The sequence below is a fragment of the Tasmannia lanceolata genome, unplaced genomic scaffold, assembly GCF_043159265.1.
Source record: "Tasmannia lanceolata isolate RefF3 unplaced genomic scaffold, GAP_Taslan_0.1 ptg000011l, whole genome shotgun sequence".
Taxonomy (NCBI): Eukaryota; Viridiplantae; Streptophyta; class Magnoliopsida; order Canellales; family Winteraceae; genus Tasmannia; species Tasmannia lanceolata.
The window spans coordinates 15378199-15401840 of record NW_027518688.1 but is presented as its reverse complement, the minus strand read 5'-3'; the positions used below and the strand labels follow the sequence as shown (position 1 = coordinate 15401840).

General features: G+C 37.4%; 1 protein-coding gene across 1 annotated transcript; it reads right to left on the bottom strand.

Moving 5' to 3' along the window:
• Positions 1–4244: 4244 nt before the first annotated feature.
• On the bottom strand, positions 4245–14396 carry LOC143885920 (uncharacterized). Its single transcript, XM_077389955.1, has 5 exons — positions 13916–14396; positions 13758–13821; positions 13402–13641; positions 12758–13193; positions 4245–4475 (listed from the first exon to the last, which is right to left on the bottom strand). The coding sequence occupies exons 1-5, from the start codon at positions 14394–14396 to the stop codon at positions 4245–4247; spliced, it is 1452 nt and encodes a 483-aa protein (XP_077246070.1).
• Between the last annotated feature and the right edge of the window lie 9246 nt (positions 14397–23642).

Genomic DNA, 23642 nt, shown 5'->3' with positions numbered 1-23642 from the left:
ATTCGGCGAGGAACTCATCACAGGTAGGTACACTGTTTTCGGAATTTTTTAGAATTATTTGGTATATTTTCGGATTTTTGCATGATTTTTAACGAAGAAAACTAAAAGATATACTAAACAGATTCCACAAATAATGAAATTTCGTGGGAAAATAATATGATAATGATACATTCTACCATGAATTTGTGAGCATTTTTGGATTTTGTTTGGTATATTATTTTACGCATTCTTTGAAAATTATCAGATTTTGGGAGAATTGTTACTGATGTCAAATCACAGATACAATTCTCCAAATTTTTACAGTAGTCTTAAATTCTATACTTCTTGCTTCTGTAAAAGTTTCAAGTGATTTTGATCTTGTTTCATATGAGCTGTAGTCTTAATTCATAATCTGGTTTGACATTTGAAAAATCCGAAACTGATAGTAAATAGTTTTCTAAATTCATGAAAATCTCACAGCATGCTATTTTCACTTATATCTTACTACTGTAGAAATTTCATGGAATTTAGATTTCTATTTCTAGTAGTTTTTGTGTTATTTTTGCAATCTGGTCAATTAATTTTTAAATCCAAATTAAATATGAGTTTAATGTAATAATCTGTAAAAATATTCCAGTAAGTTACATCTCATCATATCTTGTTGCTGGAGAAGTTTCAACTCATTTTGAGTTCGTTTGCAACAACTTCACTTGTAAAATCACTCATATGATTAAAATTGATAAAATTCATTGAAAATCCGAAATTAATTGAAAATCATCTTAAAATCTCTAAAGGACCTTAAATTCTGTCACATCTTAATTCCTTAAGAAGGTCTGCTTTGCCTCATTTGTAGAATCCTCTCTGAGGTTGCACCTCAATTTGTGCCTCTGTTAATTAGAGATCAATTTGGTCAATTAGTTGTCTTAGCCTTGCTTCCCCCTTGCAAGGGCAATGATAAGGTTACTTGGAGCCCATCTTTGTGTGTGTTTGGGAGACCCGCCAGGTCTCATTCTCTCGTTAGTCCTCTTTGTGCGCCGTTTGGTTTTGGGAGAACACCCTACTCGGCTTGGCTTCATACCCCTACCCTTATGGGTATTGGGTTGCACATTTGTTGCACCCTAGGGCTAGGTAGCTGTCCGGCCCGGCTGGGTGTTTTACCTCTGCCAAATGTTCAAATTCGTGTTTCCTTTTCTCTTAGAGAGTCTTTGACTCATTTATCTTTAGTTGGTGTTAGTGGAGTCTTTGACTCATGTTTCCATTTCTTTTAGAGAGTCTTTGACTCATCTATCCTTTAGTGGGTGTTAGTGGAGTCTCTGACTCGTGTTTCCTTTTCTTTTAGAGAGTCTTTGATTCACTTCGTTTTCTTAGTAGGTATTATTAGAGAGTCTTTGACTCATTCGTTCTTTTGTGGTATTACTAGGGAGTCTTTGACTCATTGGTTCTTCTGTTGGCGTTTTTTGGGAGTCTTTGGCTCATTCCTCCTCTAAGTTGTAGTATTAGAGAGTCTCTGACTCATTTGTTCCCCTCTTTAGTGTTGTTAGTTCGGAGTTTCTCCTTTAGAGTTGTTGATTACTTCGCTTTGATTAGAGGCTAACTCAGTCTTATTAAAGCTTTGCTTGCTTGGGATCTTGGATCGTTTTCTCTCTTCTTGGGACGCTATCTTTCTTGTTGTGGTTCGTCTCTTTGAGGCGTTAGTTGCTTGTTTGGGGTTTCCCCTTTTTGCTTTAGGGCTTTGCCCTAGTTTATGGTTATGCTTGTTTGTTCTCTGTAAGAGTGAATTCATCTAAAGGTCCTGAGCATTGGAAAAGCTTTAAAATCCAAAAACATTAGAAATTTAAAACTCAAAAACATTTGAAAACTTTAAAAATATCAAAAACATTTGAAAATATAAAAAAAAAACCTTAAAAAATCTGAAGTGTGAGTGTTTCTTTTAGAAGCGTAGTTTGAGAGTTCGTTTTCGAACTACGTTGGCTTGATCCTCTTCCGAGGTACGTAGTGCAGCTTGGGATTTATATCCCAAGTCCAGCCAAACCTTTTTTGTAAATAATATCTTAAACTTTCTTCAAAAACCTTTAAAATCTTATTTTCAAAAGATCTTCCTCTAGAGTTAGGAGTTTCTCCTAGATAGAGAGTTTTAGAGTTAGGGTTTTTCTTTTGATAGGTAGTTTGATTGTTTGTTTGTTGTGTGCTTGTTTTTAGAGTTAGGGGTCTGTCCTAGAGTTATAGGAGCGCCTCCGTCCGGTCAGTCGGCGATCCATATCGCCGAGTGATGACTAGAGTAGGATACGCTAGTCCACCCTTGGTTTTCCTTAGGAAATACAGCCTAGTCACACATAGGTTGTAAGAACCACCTGCATTAGCTTAGGGCTAATCTGCATTTAGTTAGGGCATATAGGGTGTCATAAAATCCACAATTCACTGAAATTTAAATAATCGTACAAGAAACTTTAATAACCGGTTCGGTCTTTTAGATCGAGTCTAGGATAGAAGTCTAGGTGTCTTAGGCATCCTAGCTTAGAATAGGCGCGAAGAACTACGTTGCCTTGATTCTCGTGGAGGCGGGGATACGTAGGCTTCTTTGGATGAATACCAGATCATCTGAGGACTCGGGCTAATCACTTTTAAAACTGTTGAAACAATCAAATCACTTAGGATTTTCCATGAAATTAGAATTTTAGGAGAACTTTCACTTAGATTGAATCCAAACCAATTAAGAAATCAAGATACACATTTAGGATTCACATTGAAATTAGATCATAGGATGCATGTCACATAGATAGCACATTAACATAGAGTTGAATGAGCCATTAAAAATGAATTTAAAAGAGTTAACTTTTGGAATTGAAGACCGATTATCGGGCAGGAATGGTGCATGTGGTGGATAAATCCCCATACCTTCCATTCTTGTAACCAGGTAGCGAGTCTAGATTTCTGGTTAATTATAGGTCCTAGATCCCACATCTAGGTGGCGACTCTGTCAGTCTCTTTTGTGTGGAATTCGGATTGCCTTAGTGATCCCAAGTTCACATAAAAGATGAATTAAAATTAATAATAAAAGGCACACGCCAATCGCGTGGGTACGAGAGACCAAGAGATAGTGCGTGGCGGCTCTCGCGCCACCACCCCTCTCGCGGGATCGGGTCCCACAGTAATATATGAATTTTCAAGAAATGATTAATGCAATTTCATTTGATAATTTGTCCTATTGTCTTGGTCGAAAGGCAACATGCCAGATTCTTCACAAGTGAATGAAAACCATCTTCATATTTATTTCATTACTTTTGGGGAAATGATATCCCCCAGGATAAAATCCCCCCTTTGAAACGCACGTGCGGTTTATCTACATAAGAAAAATAATCATCTAATCAATAGCTACCATGAACGTAAAAAGATGAATCCATGACGGATAAGTGGCTGAGGACAGCAAAAAATTTCAGATGTTGCGAACTAATTAAACATCAAAGTGAGTATCGTTAGGTTATATTTAGATAGGAAAAAGGATATAATATTTTGACATTCAAATAGTAGGCAAATTCATCCAGAAAATTTGGATGATTACATGATTGATACATGACACGTTCAATAAATTCTTAGAATAAATTCAATCATTTGACATCAAGCTTTTGTAAGAAATTCTTCACATGTCAGCAACTTGGGTGAAATATTTCAGAATATTCTCATCAAGAGATAATATAATGCATATGAGACATGACCTGACAAAGTATGGTACAAAAATAAAACACATAGTTAGCCTGTTTCATAACAACTCTAGGTTTTAAAATTGAGTATTTTCAGCCAGTGCTCATATGAGCACAAAGACCTAAAATGGAATTTATGAAATGGAACCAAACGATACATAAGTTTGAGGCGGGCTTCATTATGTTACCTGTACAAAATGTCACGCGAAGTCGTTCGTCAAAACAAACCTTTCGCCATCCAAATGAGCCCTTATTTTGTGATTATTCTTACGAGAAATTGACTGCACGTGCAATCAAATATCCACCATGCCAAATTAAGTACAAAATTTAACACTAAAATGAAAATTTTCATGTTTTTAGTTTTTCTATTTAATACAGTACATAACCGTGTAGCAAACCTAAGGCCAGGATTTCACTCCTCTAGGAACCTAGGCACAACATAAAATTACTAAAATTAATCCTTGAAAGTCATTTAGATTACGAAAATGTTAAAAGTAACATCAAGTTTTTCAACACCGATCTTTTATAAGTTCCAGAAGCATGCTTTTTCTTTCAACCGTGACAAGGTCATTTGCATAGAGGTAGGGCAAATTGGGCTTTTAACCTCTCAACAGAGCCATCAGGTAGGTATTTGATGGTGAACACCCACTTACATCCGACTACCTGAGCACCAGGAGGAAGGGAAGCCAACTGCCATGTCTGGTTTTTGGCCAAAGCATCCATCTCAGCCTCCATAGTTGCTCCCCATCTCGAATCAAGCATATCCTCTCGAGCAGAGCTGTAGACACCCCCATTTTGCTACGCTTTAAAAAGTGAAAGGTTTGTTTGGTCTGTGTCAGTCATCTGCATTAGGTTAGGCATTCTTGCATTTTAGGATGAATTTCACCTCATTTTAGGTGTTTTAAAGTTGATTCACAAATCACGAAGGTCTCTAGGAGATTCCATTAGTTTTCGGAAGATGAAAATTCAAGTTTCCAATCAAGTAAGAAAACCTGCTATTTTTGAAATTTCTCAGGGTTTTTCCTAATTTCATCAATTTTTGCACCACAGAGGTAATTTGGTCATTTCCAATGTGTTTCATTTGACCCTCGGGTTGTGTCTGAAAAATTTTGAGTGATTCCATGAATTTTGAAAAACCTGCTAAATTTAGACCTCTCAGGGGTTTCTCTTGATTTAGAAATTTTGAGTGTTGAGGGCATTTTGGGCATTTTCAGGGAATGCCAAATTATCTTGTTTGATATTACCCACCAAAAGAAGCAAACTAAAAATTTACTATTTTTGAGGTTTGAGCACGAAAACTTTCCATTTTTAACTTTCCCCTTTAAAAAATGAACCAATTTGAGGATATTTTGGTCGCATTTTGGTGGGTAATGATCAAATAGGGGTATTTCGGTCTGAAAAATTGTTTCTTCTAAAGGGGGTGGTTCGATCATATGTCGATGGTGCACCATAAATGTCATATGAGTTGGGTTCATCAATAAAAAATTTATTAAATTTTTATGAAAAAAACCCAAAACCCATGTGAGAAGGCCCATTGGGCTAAAACTCACAAGGTCCATCTGGACCTACCCATGTGGGTCGGCCACATGCAAAAACGTCCAACATGGGATCAGGTGGTTAGTGATATCATATTTGTTTTGAAAAAATAATAAAGAAAGGAAGAGCTATAATTAGAAAGGGCTTGTATGATCAGGTTACTAAAACGGCCATAACTTTTTACCTTTTCATCTAAAAAATTCGTAGATATACTTGTTTCGAACATCTCAAAAAGATCTACAACTTTGTAGTTTACGATTTTTCCTAAATCAGCATCTAAATAGGTCAAAAATGAGCTCAAACGTCGGGCAGGGATTTTTGGACGAAAATCATTCATAAAAGCTAGTTTCCTATGTGAGAAGGCTTCTAGATTGATCTTGAAGGATCTCCATTGTGTAATTTAGCATTGCTTGGCTTGCAAGAAATCAATATTAGAAGTTAATCCAATTTAGAAGGTAAGGGAAAAGCAAGCCATAGGTAAGAATTTGAAACTAACTAAAGGTAGGAGTTCTCACATTGGAAACTTCCAAATCCAATATAACCCTAACTTTTTCTATAAAAGCAAAACAAGCACAACCTTTGGCTTTTCTCTAGAAAAAATTCATCCATCTCTCTCTTCCTCCTTGGAATTCATTCCTCTCTTTTGTTGCTTTTGTGTTCTTCTCTTCCACTTGGTTCTTCACAAAATGCTTCACATATTCAATACATTCAACATATTGGTGGCTAGTTTATGATTCTTTGGGATTTCTAGAGCGTATAAAAGGGAGCGATAAAGCGTATATCTCGGATCTATGCACCCTAGAGACAAGGAGTGCGATCAATGGTAGGATCTTTACCTTTGTAATATCCAAAGTAGTAAAGCATGCTAGGGTTTTACTTTTGATATATCAAATCAATGATTTTTTCCTGGAAATTCCAGTATGTTATAATATAGATTATAAGTTTTCGAAATCCAAAATTTCACCAAAAAATTAATTCTCCTCCATTTAATAATAATTTTTTTCATATTTTATTCAATATGGATTTAAATCGGATTATCAAAGCAAGTGTTTGAAAATGTTGGTTTCTTTAAAAACTGATATTTTTTGGGTTTTATATAAAATAAAATACTAGTGGAAACTTAATTTTCAATCACGGTTTGGCCGTTTAATTTTTCATTCTATTTTTTTTTAAATAACCCCGAAAGGGATTATTTCTTGATGAACGAAGCCAAATGTATAACAAACCATGTACAAAATTAGTGAAATCTTGTTTCCAGACAAATATTTGGATTTACAGACCACCCAAAAAAAATTGGATTTTTTTGAATTTTTTTAATCCAGTTTTAAATTATTTTAATTTTGTGCTACTTTTAATAAATATTAAACGATTTTGAAGATTGTTGAAACTTTTCAGAATTCAAGTTTAAGTATAAATTGAATTTTTCATAAAAAATATTTTCAAAAAAGATATTTTCTTTACTGTTTTCGAATCGCGTTTTGCGTACCGTAATTCTTTTTCATATGAAACATAAGAATTTTCAAAAAATTTCTTTACAAACCAGTAACGTAGGTTACTGAAATGTTATAGAAAAGTTTTCAAAGGGTTTTATAATGTTTTGATATAGTTTTACAATTTATTTTAGAAAAAATTATTAAAAAAATGCAAAGTTTTGTCTAAATTGTGAATAAAGGGTAGTGATTTGAAATTTATAAAAAAAGTGTTGTCAAGTAAGAGAAGAAGGCTTTTAGGACAAATATACCCCTCCTACCTCTTTTTTCTCTCCACCTTTTTGCACTTATTACCTTCTCACCTACCACCTTCTTCTTCCTCAAGACTTTTCTAACGTGGAAAACTCCATGGAAGAGTTTTGAAGGTTGCCATTTACAACAGGGTTTGGTAATAATGAGGGTTTATTCATGATAAACTTATCGAAGGAGTGTTACAAAATGCAAAGAAAATGAATTTTGAGCTTAAAACTGAATTTTGTTGTTGTCCCCATTTTCAAGATAAATCCATTTTCTTTGCATTTTCTTATTCTAAAACATCAAAATCAAGCTTCAATTTATGGTTGCCTGCATGACACTAAAATCACAATGTATATCCCTATTATCCTTCGAATTTTTACTCAATTTGAAAATAAAAATCTTTGGAATTATCCCTATTCTACTGGCTTCCGTCGGAAGTCCGAACAAAACTTCGGACTTCCGAATGGAAGCTAGTATACATAACCAAAATATTGGTTCCATTCGGAAGTCCGAAGGTTTGTTCGGACTTCCAAACAAACGTTCGGACTTCCAAACAAACGTTCGGACTTCCAACGGAAGACAGTCAAACTTTGTAGTTCGGTAATTGTCATATGTTAGTGCATCCTTTTGGTATTTTTTTCGTAATTTTAATACTTTGCTTCCATTTTTTCGTAATTTTTCATTTAAAACTTAGCACTTCAGCCACAAATCCGTAATGATTACTATTTTTTGCAAATAATGATTACTATTTTTGCAATTATGCTTTTGCTAGCCACCTTTGCACCCATATTACTTCTGCCAATCTTTGCATCAAAGGATGGGCCATAAGCCGAGAAGTTGCCTCGGCAAAGGTGGCTAGCAAATTCCCATACAAAAAAAGGGAAATGTTATCCACACTACTGTATTTTGATGAGGGCACTCCTCATTTAATTCAAAGTACGGTATGGCCCCCCATAGGATGATCCAAAGCGTCAATTAGATGGGCCACAACCTAAATTGGTTGTGTCCCAAAAATCATTTCCATAGGTTGATCCTAACCCTTCGATATCGATAGAGGGTTAGGACCAACCCTCTAACATTCTAATCAGAGGGTTAGGATAAACCTACGGAAAAGCTTTTTGGGGCGCAACCTATTTAGGCTGTGGCCCATCTAATGGACGGTTGGATCATCCTACGGTGCGGGCCATACCGTACTTTTAATAAAGTGAGGAGTGTCCTCATCAAAATAGGTAGTGTGGATAACATTTTCCCAAAAACATCTTAAAAAAATACGGCAAAAATCCGAGTGACACGCGGGTCGACCCGGCCCGTACGGGCCCGGCGTGAGAACCACATTTTCTACCCCGGAACTACTAGAGAACCAAATTTTATACCTCGGAACCACTAGGGAACCACATTTTATACCCCGGAACCACTAGGGAACCACATTTTCTACCCCGGAACCACTAGAGAACCACATTTTATACTCCAGAACCACTAGGGAACCACATTTTATACCTCGGAACCACTACGGAACCACATTTTATACCCCAGAACCATTACGGAACCACATTTTATACCTCCTAACCACTATGGAACCACATTTTATACCTCGGAACCACTAGGGAACCACATTTTATACCCTCGAACCACTACCGAACCACATTTTATGCCTCGGAACCACTAGGGAACCACATTTTCTACCCCAGAACCACTAGGGAAACACATTTTATACCTCGGAACCACTAAGGAACCACATTTTCTACTCCAGAACCACTAGGGAACCACATTTTCTACTCTAGGACCACTAGGGAACCACATTTTCTACCCCGGAACCACTAGGGAACCACATTTTATACCCCGGAACCACTAGGGAACCACATTTTATACCTCGGAACCACTACAGAACCACATTCTATACTCTGGAACCACTACGGAACCACATTTTATACCCCGGAACCACTACGGAACCACATTTTATACCCCGGAACCACTAGGGAACCACATTTTATACCCCGAAACTACTAGGGAACCATATTTTATACCCCGGAACTATTACAGAACCACATTTTATACGTCGAAAACACTAGGGAACCACATTTTCTACCGCGGAACCACTACGGAACCACATTTCATACCTCGGAACCACTACGGAACCACATTTTATACCCCAAAACCACTAGGGAACCACATTTTCTACTCCGGAACCACAAGGGAACCACATTTTATACCCCGGAACCACTAGGGAACCACATTTTCTACCTCAGAACCACTAGGGAACCACATTTTATACCCCGTAACCACTATGGAACCACATTTTATACCTCGTAACCACTAGGGAACCACATTTTATACCCCGAAACCACTAAGGAACAACATTTTCTACCCCAGAACCACTTGGGAACCACATTTTATACGCCGGACCCACTAGGGAACCACATTTCATACCCTATAACCACTAGGGAACCACATTTTATACCCCTGAACCTAGTACAGAACAACATTTTATACTCCAGAACCACTTGGGAACCACATTTTATACGCCGGAACCACTAGGAAACCACATTTCATACCCCGGAACCACTAGGAAACCATATTTTATACCCCTGAACCACTATGGAACCACATTTTATACCTCGAAACCACTAGGGAACCACATTTTATACCCCGGAACCACTAGGGAACCACATTTTATACCCCGGAACCACTAGGGAACCACATTTTATACCCCGCAACCACTACGGAACCACATTTTATACCTTGTAACCACTAGGGAACCACATTTTATACCCCAGAACCACTAGGGAACCACATTTTATACTCCGCAACCATTACAGAACCACATTTTATACCTCGTAACCACTAGGGAACCACATTTTATACCCTGAAACCACTAGGGAACCACATTTTCAACCCCGGAACCACTTGGGAACCACATTTTATACACCAGAACCACTAGGGAACCACATTTCATACCCTAGAACCACTAGGGAACCACATTTTATACCCTTGAACCTAGTACGGAACCAAATTTTATACCTCGGAACCACTGGGGAACCACATTTTATACCCCAGAACCAGTACGGAGCGAGATTTTCTACCCCGGAACCAGTACAAACCAAATTGGGTAGAAACAAGTAATGGTCTTTTTCCAACAGAAAAAATGGTGGTTCTAACTTTCTTTTAAAACCAAAGAAAACAATGAAAACAATTATACAACCAACATAGAACAACTTGGGTAAGTTCTCTGTTTTTTTCAACACAAAACAATGAAAACCTTCATAAAATGTTAAAACCCAACAAAACTGAAAACCTTCATAAAACGTTAAAACCCAACAAAATATGAAAACCTTCATAAACTGTTAAACCCTATTCAAGTAGAGGAGCATGGACCTACTTGGAGCTATGTTTATCACCGAAGTTCAAATTTGTCACAAGTAATGGTGTTTTTTTTTTAACAAAATACAATGGGATTGGAGCTTCCAAAGGATGGCAATGGCTGCACTGGGTGTTTTTCACGTTGGATGGGTGAGGAAGAAGAAAGAAAAACGTGAACATAGGGATTAGAGCATAAAAATGGTGGGAAAATGAAAGTGGGGGTATATTTGTCCTAAAACTCATACTCTCTCACCTGACAGCCCTTTTTTACAAAATTTAAATATCTACCTTTTATTCACAATTTAGCATAAACTTTGCATTTTTTTAATCATTTTCCCTTTATTTTAATAAACGGGTTTTGATTCCTAGAAAGCAAATTGATCTTTTCCATTTAAAAATCGATTTTATGGAGGATCTTTAATTTTTAAGTTCTGGAATTTTTATAGAAAATCTTGTAATTTATTTAATATCTACTGTAATTTTTAGTTTATTTTAGGATACCAGTAAGTTTGACTTTTAATTGATTCTTTGAATTCATCCAATTTTTGTGTAATTTTTAATTGATATCAAATCGTAATACAAATCCATGAAATTTTTACAGTAGCTTACTCTCATGATGATCTTTATATTGTAAACGTTTGGATTAATTTGAAATTCATATGCTATAAGTTACTGTGTTAATCTACAATCCGACTTGAATTTTGAAAAATCGGATATTGGTAGTACATCTTGATGCAAATTCATGAAATATTTTCAGTAAGCTACAATCGTCTATATCTTGTTACTGGAAAAGTTTTAATTGATTTGGAGTTTGATTGCTAAGGATTTCTGTGTAATCCTAGCAATCTGGTCTTAATGTTATTAAATCATAACTTAATAGCAAAATCAACACAAAAGTTAGTGAAAACTTTCAGAAAATCCTATTTTTCATCATATATTTAACCTTAAAATTATTTGAAACAGAAATGCTAGAGGTCATAGATTCCCTTTGTAAATTGACTATGCTGTGAGGGTTTAACTCCCGAGATCGCATTCATAATCGTATACTAATTGTGATCGTTCCTGCATAATTTGAGCATGTAAATTATAGTATGTTGTTGGCTCTGAGGTCCACTGTCCACAGAAATCCTGAGAAACATGCCAGGGAATAATATACTATAACTTATGTGTTAAATTATACAAGGATTGAGAGCACGATGCCCTTTCATGGATGCAACTCAAGGCTGACATTCGTTAAGCACTAGAGCCTTTGGTATTCCTTAGATGTTAGGAATCAAAAATCTTTGAAAAAATGAAAATCATTAACTTAATAAATCAAGATCATTTGATCATACTTTTGGAAGCGTTAGATAACGGTATCTCTTCGTAAGGACTTTTAGAACCAATTAGGAACACTTACATCGCGTTGTGTCCTAGGTTTTAGGGTGTCCTAGAGTTAGGGAGTCCAGCCTCATCACGACCTATTGCTATTATTAGCAATTGAGTCATAGATCTAGTTACACTAATTACCCATTTTCCCATAGGACAAGCCTAGTTACCTAGGATGTAGGTTCAGCTGCATTAGTCTAAGGGATGTCTTGCACTTAGATAAGACCATATAGCATCTTAGATAGAGTCCTAGGATAATAAAATCTACTCAACTTGAACTAAATAATCTCTCTTAAACTGTTGAAGCAGTCCTTCTAGTCTAGATTGGTGTCCTAGATGTCTTAGGCATGTAGCTTAGTTCAGGCACCGAACTACGATCGACTCTGATTCTAGTGAGGCTGGGATAAGTAGGCAACTTGGATACTTGAATGGCATACCAAGCCCAAGTCGACCCCACACACAATCAGTGCGGTTTTTTAGGGTAGTTTTTATTTTCTTTCTTCATTTAAAATCTTAAATTAAAATTGATTAAATCATTTAGGATTTTTCCTCAAATTAAAATTTTAGGAGAACTTTCACATAAATTGAATCCAAATGAATTAAGAAAATCAAGATATACATTAGGAAATGCATTGAAATTAGATCTTAGGATGCATGTCATATAGTTCACACATTAATATAGAGTTAAATGAGCCATTTAAAAAAATCAAGAAAGTTAACTTTTGGAATTGAAGACCGGATTATCGGGCAAGAATGGTGCATGTGGTTGTAACTCCCCATACCTTCCATTCTCGTAATTAGGTAACGAATCTAGATTTCTGGTCAATTGTGGGTCCTAAATCTCTCATCTAGGTGGCGACTCTGTCATTCTCTTTTACGTGACATTTGGATTGCTTTAGTGATCCCAAGTTCACGGAAAAGATGAATTAAATCAATAATAAAAAATGGCACACCCCATTCGCGGACCAAGAGAGGCGGGTCACGCGGCTCGCCCCTCTCGCGGGATCGGGTCCCACAAAAGCGAGGAATAGAAATCGATGACCAACATGATATAAATGCGGTATATGAAGGAGATAACCAAGCATAACTTACCGCATCATAAATAGGGTGATGAGTGGTACGAGAACGAATACGGCTCACAATGGGGGCATCAAGAGATTCATCAACCTGAGCAGCATCATCAAAGGATGAGGGTAAAGGACCTGCTTGCTGAGAAGAGATGGCAGGGCATGAAGGCTCAACTGAAGTAGTAAAACGTTTGCGAGTATATACCTGGAAGGGACGCTGAACCGGATCCGGTGGCAAACTGGGAACCGGAACCGGCAATGGTAACGGAGAAGGAGATACCGGTAAAGAAGAGGAAGCAGGAAAGTAGGGAGTATCCTCAAAAAAAGGAGACATCAGCACCGATAAATTTGCGGCGAAGCTGAGGACTGTAGCATCGTTAACCCTTCTGGGTTCGTGAATAACCCAGGAAAACACACTTGATTGCCCTTGGGGCCAATTTATCAAGTCCTGGGGTGAGATCCTGAACAAAGCAAACACACCCAAACATCTTGGGAGGTAACGAAAACGGATCCCTAGAAGGGTGTAACACCGAAAAAGGGGACCGATTGCTAAGAACTGAAGAGGGTAGACCATTAGTTAGAAAGTAGGCTGTAAGCATAGCGTCAGCCCAAAAAGATTTGGAAACATGCATCAGATACAGAATGGTGCGAGCTATATCTACAAGATACCATATTTTTCGCTCGGCAACACCATTCTGTTGTGAAGTGTGGGCACAAGACGACTGATGAATAATTCCACGACTAGAAAGAAACTCCTGAAAACCGTGCCGATCAGAAAAATACTCACGGGCATTATCAATACGTAAACATTTAAGGGAACGTGAGTATTGATTTGTAATTTCAGCATAAAGTAAACAAAATGTAGAAAACACCTCAGAACGATCCTTTATTATATAAAGCCAGGTCATCCTGGAAAAATCATCAACAAAAATAACGAAGTACTTTCCACCAAACATAGAAGGAGTACGACATGGACCCTAAACATCAGAATGCACTAACTCAAAATGACTACTGACACGACTAACCGAACGAAACGGGTAGAAAACACGATTGTGTTTTCCATACTGACAGGACTCACAATGAAAATGACTAATAACACCAGAAACAACTAAAGAACGCTACAGACACTCAGGAGAAGGATGACCGAGCCGGCAGTGCCACATAAAGGAATCTGCTGAGGTACTAAACGCAGTGGGAGTGATAGCATCATCCAGGTAGTATAGGCCATCTGTCGCATGCCCCAAGCCAATCTTCTTCCCAGTCGTAAGGTCCTGAAAAACAAAATTAGACGGAAAGAATGTGACTGAACAATTAAGGCGATTAGTGAGCTGACTAACAGAAAGAAGATTGCAGGAAAAAGTAGGAACACAGAGTACAGATGATAAGGATAAGTTGGATATGGCTGTAACAGTCCCAGTGCCTGAAATAGGACATCGAGTCCCATTTGCCAAGGTGACCATCTTAGTAGGAGCACAAGAAGTAAAGGGACTAAGAAGTGTACTGTTACCGGTCATATGATGAGAGGCACCATAATCAATGAGCCAGGAAGCAGAGTGGCTAAGGGAGCATGGGTTGCTACCTTCTGTGGCAAGTTGAGCAGCCGGTTGTTTCCCTTTCTCCTGTAGGCGCAAAAGTGACTCATACTCAGTCCGAGAGACGACCATGGTGTCTGAGGTCGCAGGAGTAGGTGCAGCAGGTGTCTCAGAAGCGAAGTGGGTGGCTCACGCAGGACACAGCTCGCGATGGAGATCGTAACAGAAATTAATAGTGTGACCCTCCATGTCACAATGACTACAATAATGTGAGCCATGACCCCCATAAGTACGGCCTCCCCCTGAATCTCGGCCAAAGCCACGGCCCTGTCCGCGATGACTGCGACCATGACCCCTACCACAAGTACCCCGAAAGGAACCAGACTAGGCAGCAAAGGCGGACTGGTCACCAGCAACAGAGATAGCCGGATCGATACGTAGAGCCAGCTGAATGCGAGAAAAGATCTCATCCAAAGATGGGACCATGCCTAACCCAAGGATCTGCTGCCGAAGAGGAACAAACTCAGGCCCTAAGCCATCCAAAAACCGAGTAGTACGAAGCTCATTCTTCTGTTGAGCCAAGACCTTAAGGTCGGTGGATGGTGGATGATAAATATCAATCTGCTCACAAAGACCAACAAAATCCAAATAGTACTTGTAGACACCCCCATTTTGCTCCGCTTTAATCAGCAAAGAAGTTAGTGTTTTGCTATCCGTTTTCCATCGTTTTCCATTCCTGTGTCCGCCTCTTATGTTTTCTCGATCTTGTCAATCATTTCTGCCGTGTTTCGCATTTTTCCGATGAGTGTTGAGAAGGGTTATTCACAAAAACCTAAACAAGAGAGAATTTGGACCCGTTGGGTGGGCCCGCATTGAACATGTCGATTGGAATGGGATCAAGCAAATGTGCCTTCCATTGTTTTTAATAAAGAATATGGGTTTTGAACTTATTTGGATCCAATGAACGAGATCAATTTCCATGGTGGGCATAGTGTATTTTTGCCAATCTGGTGTGAGCCCATTATTGTGAAAAATTAAAACTTAAAGTCGTGGCTCGTCAAATTGGACGATTCGGATCATCCCATGGAATAGATTTAAAGAGCGCGACCAATTTACATTTTGGCCCTTAAATTGGACGGTAGGGGCAGCTGTTAGGTGGAGATCATGATTCGGTCACTTAAAGTAGATTCCCAAATTCGGTCAATGCCGGTGGGCCTCACTTAAGAATTATATTAAAAAAAAAAGGTTTTACCCAACCATTAGATCAAGGATCTAGGATCATTGAAGAATGTGACTTACACTCTAATTCTAGCCTTGTAGAGTGGTTGTGTCTGGGTAAGACTAAATCGGCTCACACATTGTTTTCAGTGTAGAAATGAATTTTGGCTTTGTGGGGCCCACATATCAAGATTGATTTGAAAGGAGGGGCCTAATGTGTATTTCGACCATTTGGTGGGGGCCCAACATGCGTCCAACATGTGTGGACCCACCACACGATTCCAACCATTTTTAAGGAGTTAAAAATATTGAATCTTGAATTCGGTCAAATTGTAGTAGGGCCTGCTTATTTTCATAAAAGATTTCGAATTCTATTCAAAAAGGGAGTCTCGGCCCACATTGAGTGATTCTTACCTATGTGTTATTCCATTAAGAAAATTCAAATTTTATTTCCCATTCAAATTCTATTGAGAGATTGACTTAAAGGACACATATCAAGGCCCATTCAGTCACGTTGGAGGCAAATAGTTTTCATCTTATGGTTTTTTGGTTTAATAGGAAGTTGATGTGGAGAAGGGCACTTGGGGAACTTCTATAAAAAATAAAAAAAAGAGAAAATCAGCAGCCACTTTGGGAAATGATATTGCAGCCACTATAAAAAGAGGATTCCAATATTAATGAGATTTTGAGACTACCGGATTAGCAAGGTCTAAAAATGGATTTTTTTTAATAGAAGTTGGATGCTTGTTAGAGATCTTGTAGGATGTGCTAGTCGAATGGATTGTGTTATTTAGAAAGGATAAAGAGGGCTGCTAAAATCATCTGGGAGTTTCAATATTTAATGTGATACATGGACGTGACATTTTAATAATTCTTAATATAATAGAAGTCCAGGTTTGATAGATTAGAAATTCCAAAAGTAGACCTCAGTGTGTTTCCTATTTAATGGTAAGGAGATCTCAAAGATGGGGTGGCCTAACATTCTCGCTCTTTCGATTTTTGGCAAACTCTTTCTAAAAAAAAATAGCCATGTGTAGGACTCTCTCTCCCTCTATCTCATCTGCAATTTGGCAACCTCTCTCACAAAATTTCTCTCGTATATTTATATATATGAAGCAACAGGTCACGTTTTGGGAAGCTCTTTTCTTTTTCTCCCGAATATCTTTAGAAAGCAGCTTGTGTGGGGAATCTTTGTGATTCTAAAAAAAGGAGATATTTGCAGCAACTTCTATTTCATCACTTCCCTAATTAGGCAAGGAGCATTCTAGGAGGTTTAATCTCCTCCCTCCATTCGTTAGACTTTTCATCTCCTCCTTACACCTTTACATGTTCCAAGGTTAGAAACTAAAAAATGCCCCCTCATAACCAAAACCGAAGGGGAGGAAAAGATGAGGCTGACTCTTTAAAAAAAGAAGAAAAAGGAGACTCTCAAGGTTTTTTGAGGTGCTCTCTCATTCTCACCCTCTGGATAGCCCTCTCGACATCTTTCCCTCATCTTCACTCTCTACATCTTTCCCTCTCCCTCGCTCAACAGCTCGCTCCCTCCCCCTCGCTCAACAGCTCGCTCCATCTCCACAAGCTCTCGTCTCTACAACCCTCTCATCTTTTCTCTCTTGGGATAGCCGCCCTTCTCATCTTCACTCTATCTCTCTCTATCTCTCTCTCTATCTTATTCTCTCTCTCTCTCTATCTCTCTCTTTACCTCACTCTCACTTACTCTCAGTTCTCTTTTTCTCTCATTATCTATCTATCTATCTCTTTCTCTCCCTCTCTACAATAAAAAAAAAGCAAAGAAAGAAAAAGAGAAAGAAAAGACATTGGAGTGCACGTCGGCGGACCTTAACGGATTATCAAGCTCTCGAATTCGGCGAGGATTTCAATTACAGGTAGGTGCACAATTCTCAGATTTTTTCAGGATTATTTGGTATTTTTTATATTTTTGCATGATTTTTAGCATTTAATTGAATTTAATTCAATATTATATGTGTGTGCTAAAAATCATGATCTACATGAGTGTTTCAATTCCGATTCGTCCCGAAATTTAATACACTGATCTATTTAAATAGACTAAAATAACCATCAGATCGGATCGGACATTGGATCAAAGGATTTCAAAAATTTGAGTGAAGAGTGGAATTTCATTTAAAATAATGGCTGAGAAATTACAAAATTCGAAAAAATAGCTATCTCAGGATGATCTATTTTTTGGAATTTTAAATTTTTCTTGTGTTCATCATATCAGAACAACGTTAAAGGACATTTTCCGGAGTCGTAATTTTCTCGAAATCGTGTTTTAAAAATAGAAAACTCTTCAAAAACATCTTTTTGACGAAGAAAAATAAAATATATACTAAATAAATTCCACAATTAATGGAATTTCGTGGGAAAATAATATGGTACTGATATATTCTACCATGAATTTTTAAGAATTTTTGGAATTGGTTTGGTATATTATTTGATGGTTTCATTGAAAATTATCAGATTTGGTGAGATTTTTTATTGACATCATTTCACAGTTACAATTCTCAAAATTTTTACAGTAGTCTTATATTTCATATTTCGTGCCGCTGTAAAATTTTCAATTGATTTAGATCTTGTTTCCTAAGGGTTGTAGTGTAAATTTATAATCTGGTCTGAAAATTGAAAAATCCGAAATTGATAGTACATAGTCTCTAAAATTCATGACAATCTCACAGTATGCTATGTTTACTTATATCTTACTAATGTAGAAATTTCAATGAATTTAGATTTCTATTTCTAGTAGTTTCCGTCTTATTTTTGCAATCTGGTCTCATTATTGTTAAATCAAAATTAAATATGAGCTTAATATAAAAATCTGCAAAACTCTTTCAATAGGCTACATCTCATCATATCTTATTTCTGTAGAATTTTCAATTCATTTCTAATTCGTTTGCAATAATTTCACTTCTAAAATCACTCATATGGTTTAAAATTGATAAAATCCATTGAAAATTCGAAATTAATTAAAAATCATCATAAAGTTTATAAAGAACCTTGAGTTTTTGTCACATATTAATTCCTTAATCCATTGAAACAGAAATCTTAGGATCCTTAGATTTTCCTGGTAAAATGGCCAGTGCATCCATAATCGCATCCCAATTGCAACCGATCTTTGACAATTTGAATATTTAAGCTATAGCATGTTATTGGCTCCGAGGTTACTGTCCACGGAAATCCTGAGATATGCCAGGCAATAAGATGTTATAACCTAAGTATTAAATTGCACAAGGAAATAGTGCACGATTCTCTTCCTTGGATGTCATTCGAGGCCGAAATTGGTGAACCCTAGAACCTTTGGTATCCCTTAAATGTTCAAAAACCGAAAATCCTTGAAATCTGAAATTCATTAACTTTAAGAACTTAAATCGATTTGTCTCGTGTCTTTCGGAACCATTGGATTATGGTTTCCGATATAAGAACCATTAGAGCCCAATTTAGGAACACTGGTGTCAGGTCGTGTCATAGGTTTTAGGGAGTCTTAGTTTTAGGGAGTCCTAGAGTTAGGAGTCCAGCCTCATCACGGACATTTGCTATAAATAGCAACTGTGCCATAGGTCTAGTCACACTAGTCACCCAATCTTTCCCTAGGACAAGCCTAGTTACCTAGGATGTAGGTTAACCTGCATTAGTCTAAGGAACAACTTGCACTTAGATAGGATCATATAGCATCTTAGATGAAATCCTAGGATAATAAAATCATCAACTTGAAATTAAATAACTTTTCTTAAAACTGTTGAAACAGTCAATCCCGTCTAGGTCGGTGTCTTAGTTGAGTTAGGCATAAGTAGCTTAGCTTAGGTGCACCGAACTACGTCGACTCTGATCCCAGTGAGGCTTGGGTACGTAGGCAGCTTGGATGTCTGATGGCATACCAACCGCGAGTCGGCTCCACAACAAATTGTGAGGTTTTATATATTAATTTTCTTGTAAATTCTTAATTAAATCACTTAGGACTTTCCATGAAATTAGAATTTTAGGAGAACTTTCACTTAGATTGAATTCAAACAAATTAAGAAATCAAGATACACATTTAGGATCTACATTGAAATTAGATCATAGGATGCATGTCAAATAGTTAGCACACTAACAAAGAGTTGAATGAGCCATTTAAAATAAATTTAAAAGAGTTAACTTTTGGAATTGAAGACCGATTATCGGGCAGGAATGGTGCATGTGGTGGATAACTCCCCATACCTTCCATTCTTGTAACCAGGTAACGAGTCTAGATTTCTGGTTAATTATGGGTCCTAGATCCCACATCTAGGTGGCGACTCTGTCAGTCTCTTTTGTGTGAAATTCGGATTGCCTTAATGATCCCAAGTTCACATAAAAGATGAGTTAAAATCAATAATAAAAATGCACACGCCAATCGCGTGGGTACGAGAGACCAAGAGAGAGCGTGGCGGCTCGCGTCCCACCCCTCTCGCGGGATAGGGTCCCACAGTACTCAGCGACAGTCTTATCTCTACGCGAGATACGAAAGAAGTCATTGTAAACATCAATAATCCGCGTGAGATTGTTGCTGCCGGAATAGAGTGTCTCAGCAAGCAACCAGACTGCCCGTGATGTATCCAAAAATAGCATGTGGCTCGCAATCTTTGGTTCCATACTCTGACAGAGAAGAGACTGAAGCTGGACATCCTCTTGACTCCACTTATCATACCCAGCATCTTTCGGATTCGGAGGATCCATCGTGATGAAACGTACTTGCCCTGACCTCACAGATAGAGGTGAACAGAACAACTCCATGTAGGGTAATTAGCACCATCCAATTTAATGGATGTGATAGAGGTCATCGACACCGAAAATGAACCGGAGGAAGAAGCTGATGGCAAGGCCATAATAAGCACCAAAACTCAAATGGGATGTGGGTGAAGCAGACAGGACAAGACACACCACAACAATCACAGACACCCACAGAAAAGGGCAGCCAAATATAGGCAAGCAAATCACCACGAAGATAAACAATCAGAAGGAAAAACCACAAACATCTGCCGGAAGGACCCCGAAAGAATAAGCACGAAGCCTCATACTTGTGGAACTACAACGAAACATAGAGACAAAGCTTAAGTCATCAAGTAGGAAGCAAAGAAAAATGTAACAAAGCAGAGCCACGACCAAAAAGATGAAAAATGTAACGGGAAGATTTAGGGCATGAACACCCGACGGCTAGAAGAGAAGAACCCTATCCTTATAGGTCAAAGAAGATGGGGAAAGATGTTACAAAAGAAGGGAGAACGCGCAGGGGGGGCAAACAAGGAAGAGTTGGGTTTTCTAGGGGGCGCACAGGGGGCAACCAGGGAAGAGTTGTGTTTTTCAAGGGGGGCAACCAGTGAAGATGGAGGAAGAAAGAAAAATAAAAGAAGAAGAAGAAGAAGAAGAAGTTAGGGCATGGGCATGGGCATGGGCTTCAATGGAAGAAGAAGTTAGGGCATGGGCTTCAATGGAGGAAGACAAGAGGTCTTCAATGGAGGTCCCTAGGGCATCGAGAAATCTTAGGGCTCTGATACCACGTTAAAAGAGATATTTGAGAATGAAATGTTGTGTTAGCTTACTTGCCCTAACACGCACATATATATTTATTATGAAAAGACTATAATGCCCTTAGGCTACATAAGCTTATTCTAACAGTTGGCATACCTGAAAATAAATCACAGCAAGTTAAAAAGTAAAATTAATGACAGATGGAATCTTAACTGATCGAGTCTAGTCAACCTGATCAAGTTTCGAGTGGAGATGCTGAGGTTTCTAACCATGGAAAACCATGCTAGGACCACCATCGTTAGTATAGTAAACGAAAATATCAATTTTCAATGAATGAGAGCAGGCACAGAGGCCCACTTTTCAGCAGATTTCGTCTTCATTAATGAGGTGGCTGCTTCCACATGCAACATGCCCGATATTTTGAGTAACACACAGTAGCTTCTTCAATTGCCAAAGTAAACACTGCAACAACAACAAATCCATAAAGTCAAAATTTTAACAAAATTTTTAAAAGAAGACAAAAATTTTAACAAATTCAAAATTTGTTTGTATTTGATGATACAAATGGTTTTTTAGTACTGTCCTTAAAAATAGATTCATAAAGTCCCCTTATATGATGATATATAATATTTTACATATATAGACTAAACATGAAAGCAGCCATCGGTATGACTACGACTATGTTTTATACAGATTCAAAATTTGGTAAGATACATAAGCAAAAGTACCCCTATATGATCATATTACTTTTTACATACATAAATACTAAACATTAAAGCAGTCGGGAGTATGACTATGATTGCGTTAAGAGCCGAAGGTGTCAAAGCTATAGAACACTTGAAAAAAAATAGATTTTCAATCAATCAAAATAGGAATAAAAGTAGCCAAGCATTCATCTATATAATCAGATGGGTATTTACTATGGATGCTCAGCCGAATCTTAAATTCATGAAAACCAACAAAAAGAGAACACTTATCCAAAGATACCAGAAAAGAGATAAAAAACCATACCTTGCGGACATATCCATGATCGCTCACCATCTCTGAATCCTCAAATGACGTCCCTCGAATAGTGATCTGACAGATGATTGTTGAAATAACTCTTCTTGTAGAGATCTGAAACATGAAAAATCATATAAAAGAAATCCGAAGAAGGATAAAGCTAAAAAAAATCATAATAATATCAGCAAGATATTTGGAGGAATTACATATAGAAAACTCAAAGTGCCATTAAGCATGGTCAAAATATAAGCTTTAGACTAAATAATCAATAGTTTCTTTCAAAAGCAAAATCAAATTCTAATGCATGATACTTAAACAGATGTGTAGGACCAAAGGGAGTTGAAGAGTTGTTAGAGAGTTCATTGTATTAATAGAAAATGAACTCCAAGTCCAAGCACCGATAAGACATTTGATAAAAGCCTTATTGCCCTAAACTCCTACAATGAAGAAGGGAAGGGGGTGAAATGAATTGAAAACACGCTGAAGGAACGAAATAAAATTGTATAGGTAAAAATACAAATAGCGGCAGCATATCACAAATAGAAGATCCCGGATTATGAGGGTTTATCACATGTAAACAAATTGACCAAATTCTTACATTGTCAGATGCTGTTTCTCTGCAAGAATGAAATTTGATGGCGTATCTGCAAAGAAACATGGAAGCAAAATCTCAACCATGAAAAGTGCTAAACCTCCAATGAAATAAGTCATACAATCCATTTAAGAAAAAAAAAACCCAACATCAACAAATATAAAACCAAACGTAGATCCCAAGCTTTGAATCAATAAAAAATATTACTTATTTAGCAAGCCTCCAATTCCAATAGAGATTAAAGCAGAGATGCCACTACAAGAAACATTGGTATTAGCGACCCACTAAATTGGGCCGCTAATACTAAAAATATCGTGGCTAATAGTAATAGCGACCATTTTTTTGGGTCGCTGTGTGGTCACTAATTTGATCGTCGCTAATAGTCTTTAGCGACCCAAATTAACATGAGAGTCGATAAATGTTACCCATTAGCGACCCATGAAACTATTACTAATGACATCATACAACCGTAGCTAAAGGTTTGTAAGCAACCAAAAAAGACAACCAAATCAAGCATTAGCGACGGTCGGCACGGTCGCAATATATATTTGTAGCGACGAAATATGTTGGTCGCTAATAGTAATTATTAGCGATAAGAATAAATTTGCGACGATAAAACTCTGTTCGCAAACCAACATATCATGTCGCTAGTAATCATCGGATCTTTGTAGCGACCAACTTAATTTGGTCGTGAATACTATCTTGAACGTATATATGTTTTATTACCGACCAAAGTAATTGGGTCGCGAATACTATTTTTACTATATATGTTCATTCTGCCACCAAATTAATTGGCTAGCTAATACTCAATTTTAAGATTTTTTTGTTTTGAAATTTTACTTTATTATCCTGTTGCACCTACACCTGTACAATATCATCTCCCTAAATTTAAGGCCATATAGGAAGTGATCCACGACGTCAAAATAAAAAAATTCTATGTTCACCCATTTTTTAAATTGATAATAGCAATTAAAAATAGAAATCATAAGGCATGGTAATTAGCCTTACAAAATTGGCATGGTAATTAGTTTACTTGCTTGTTGCTCTTGAAAGAGTTTGGA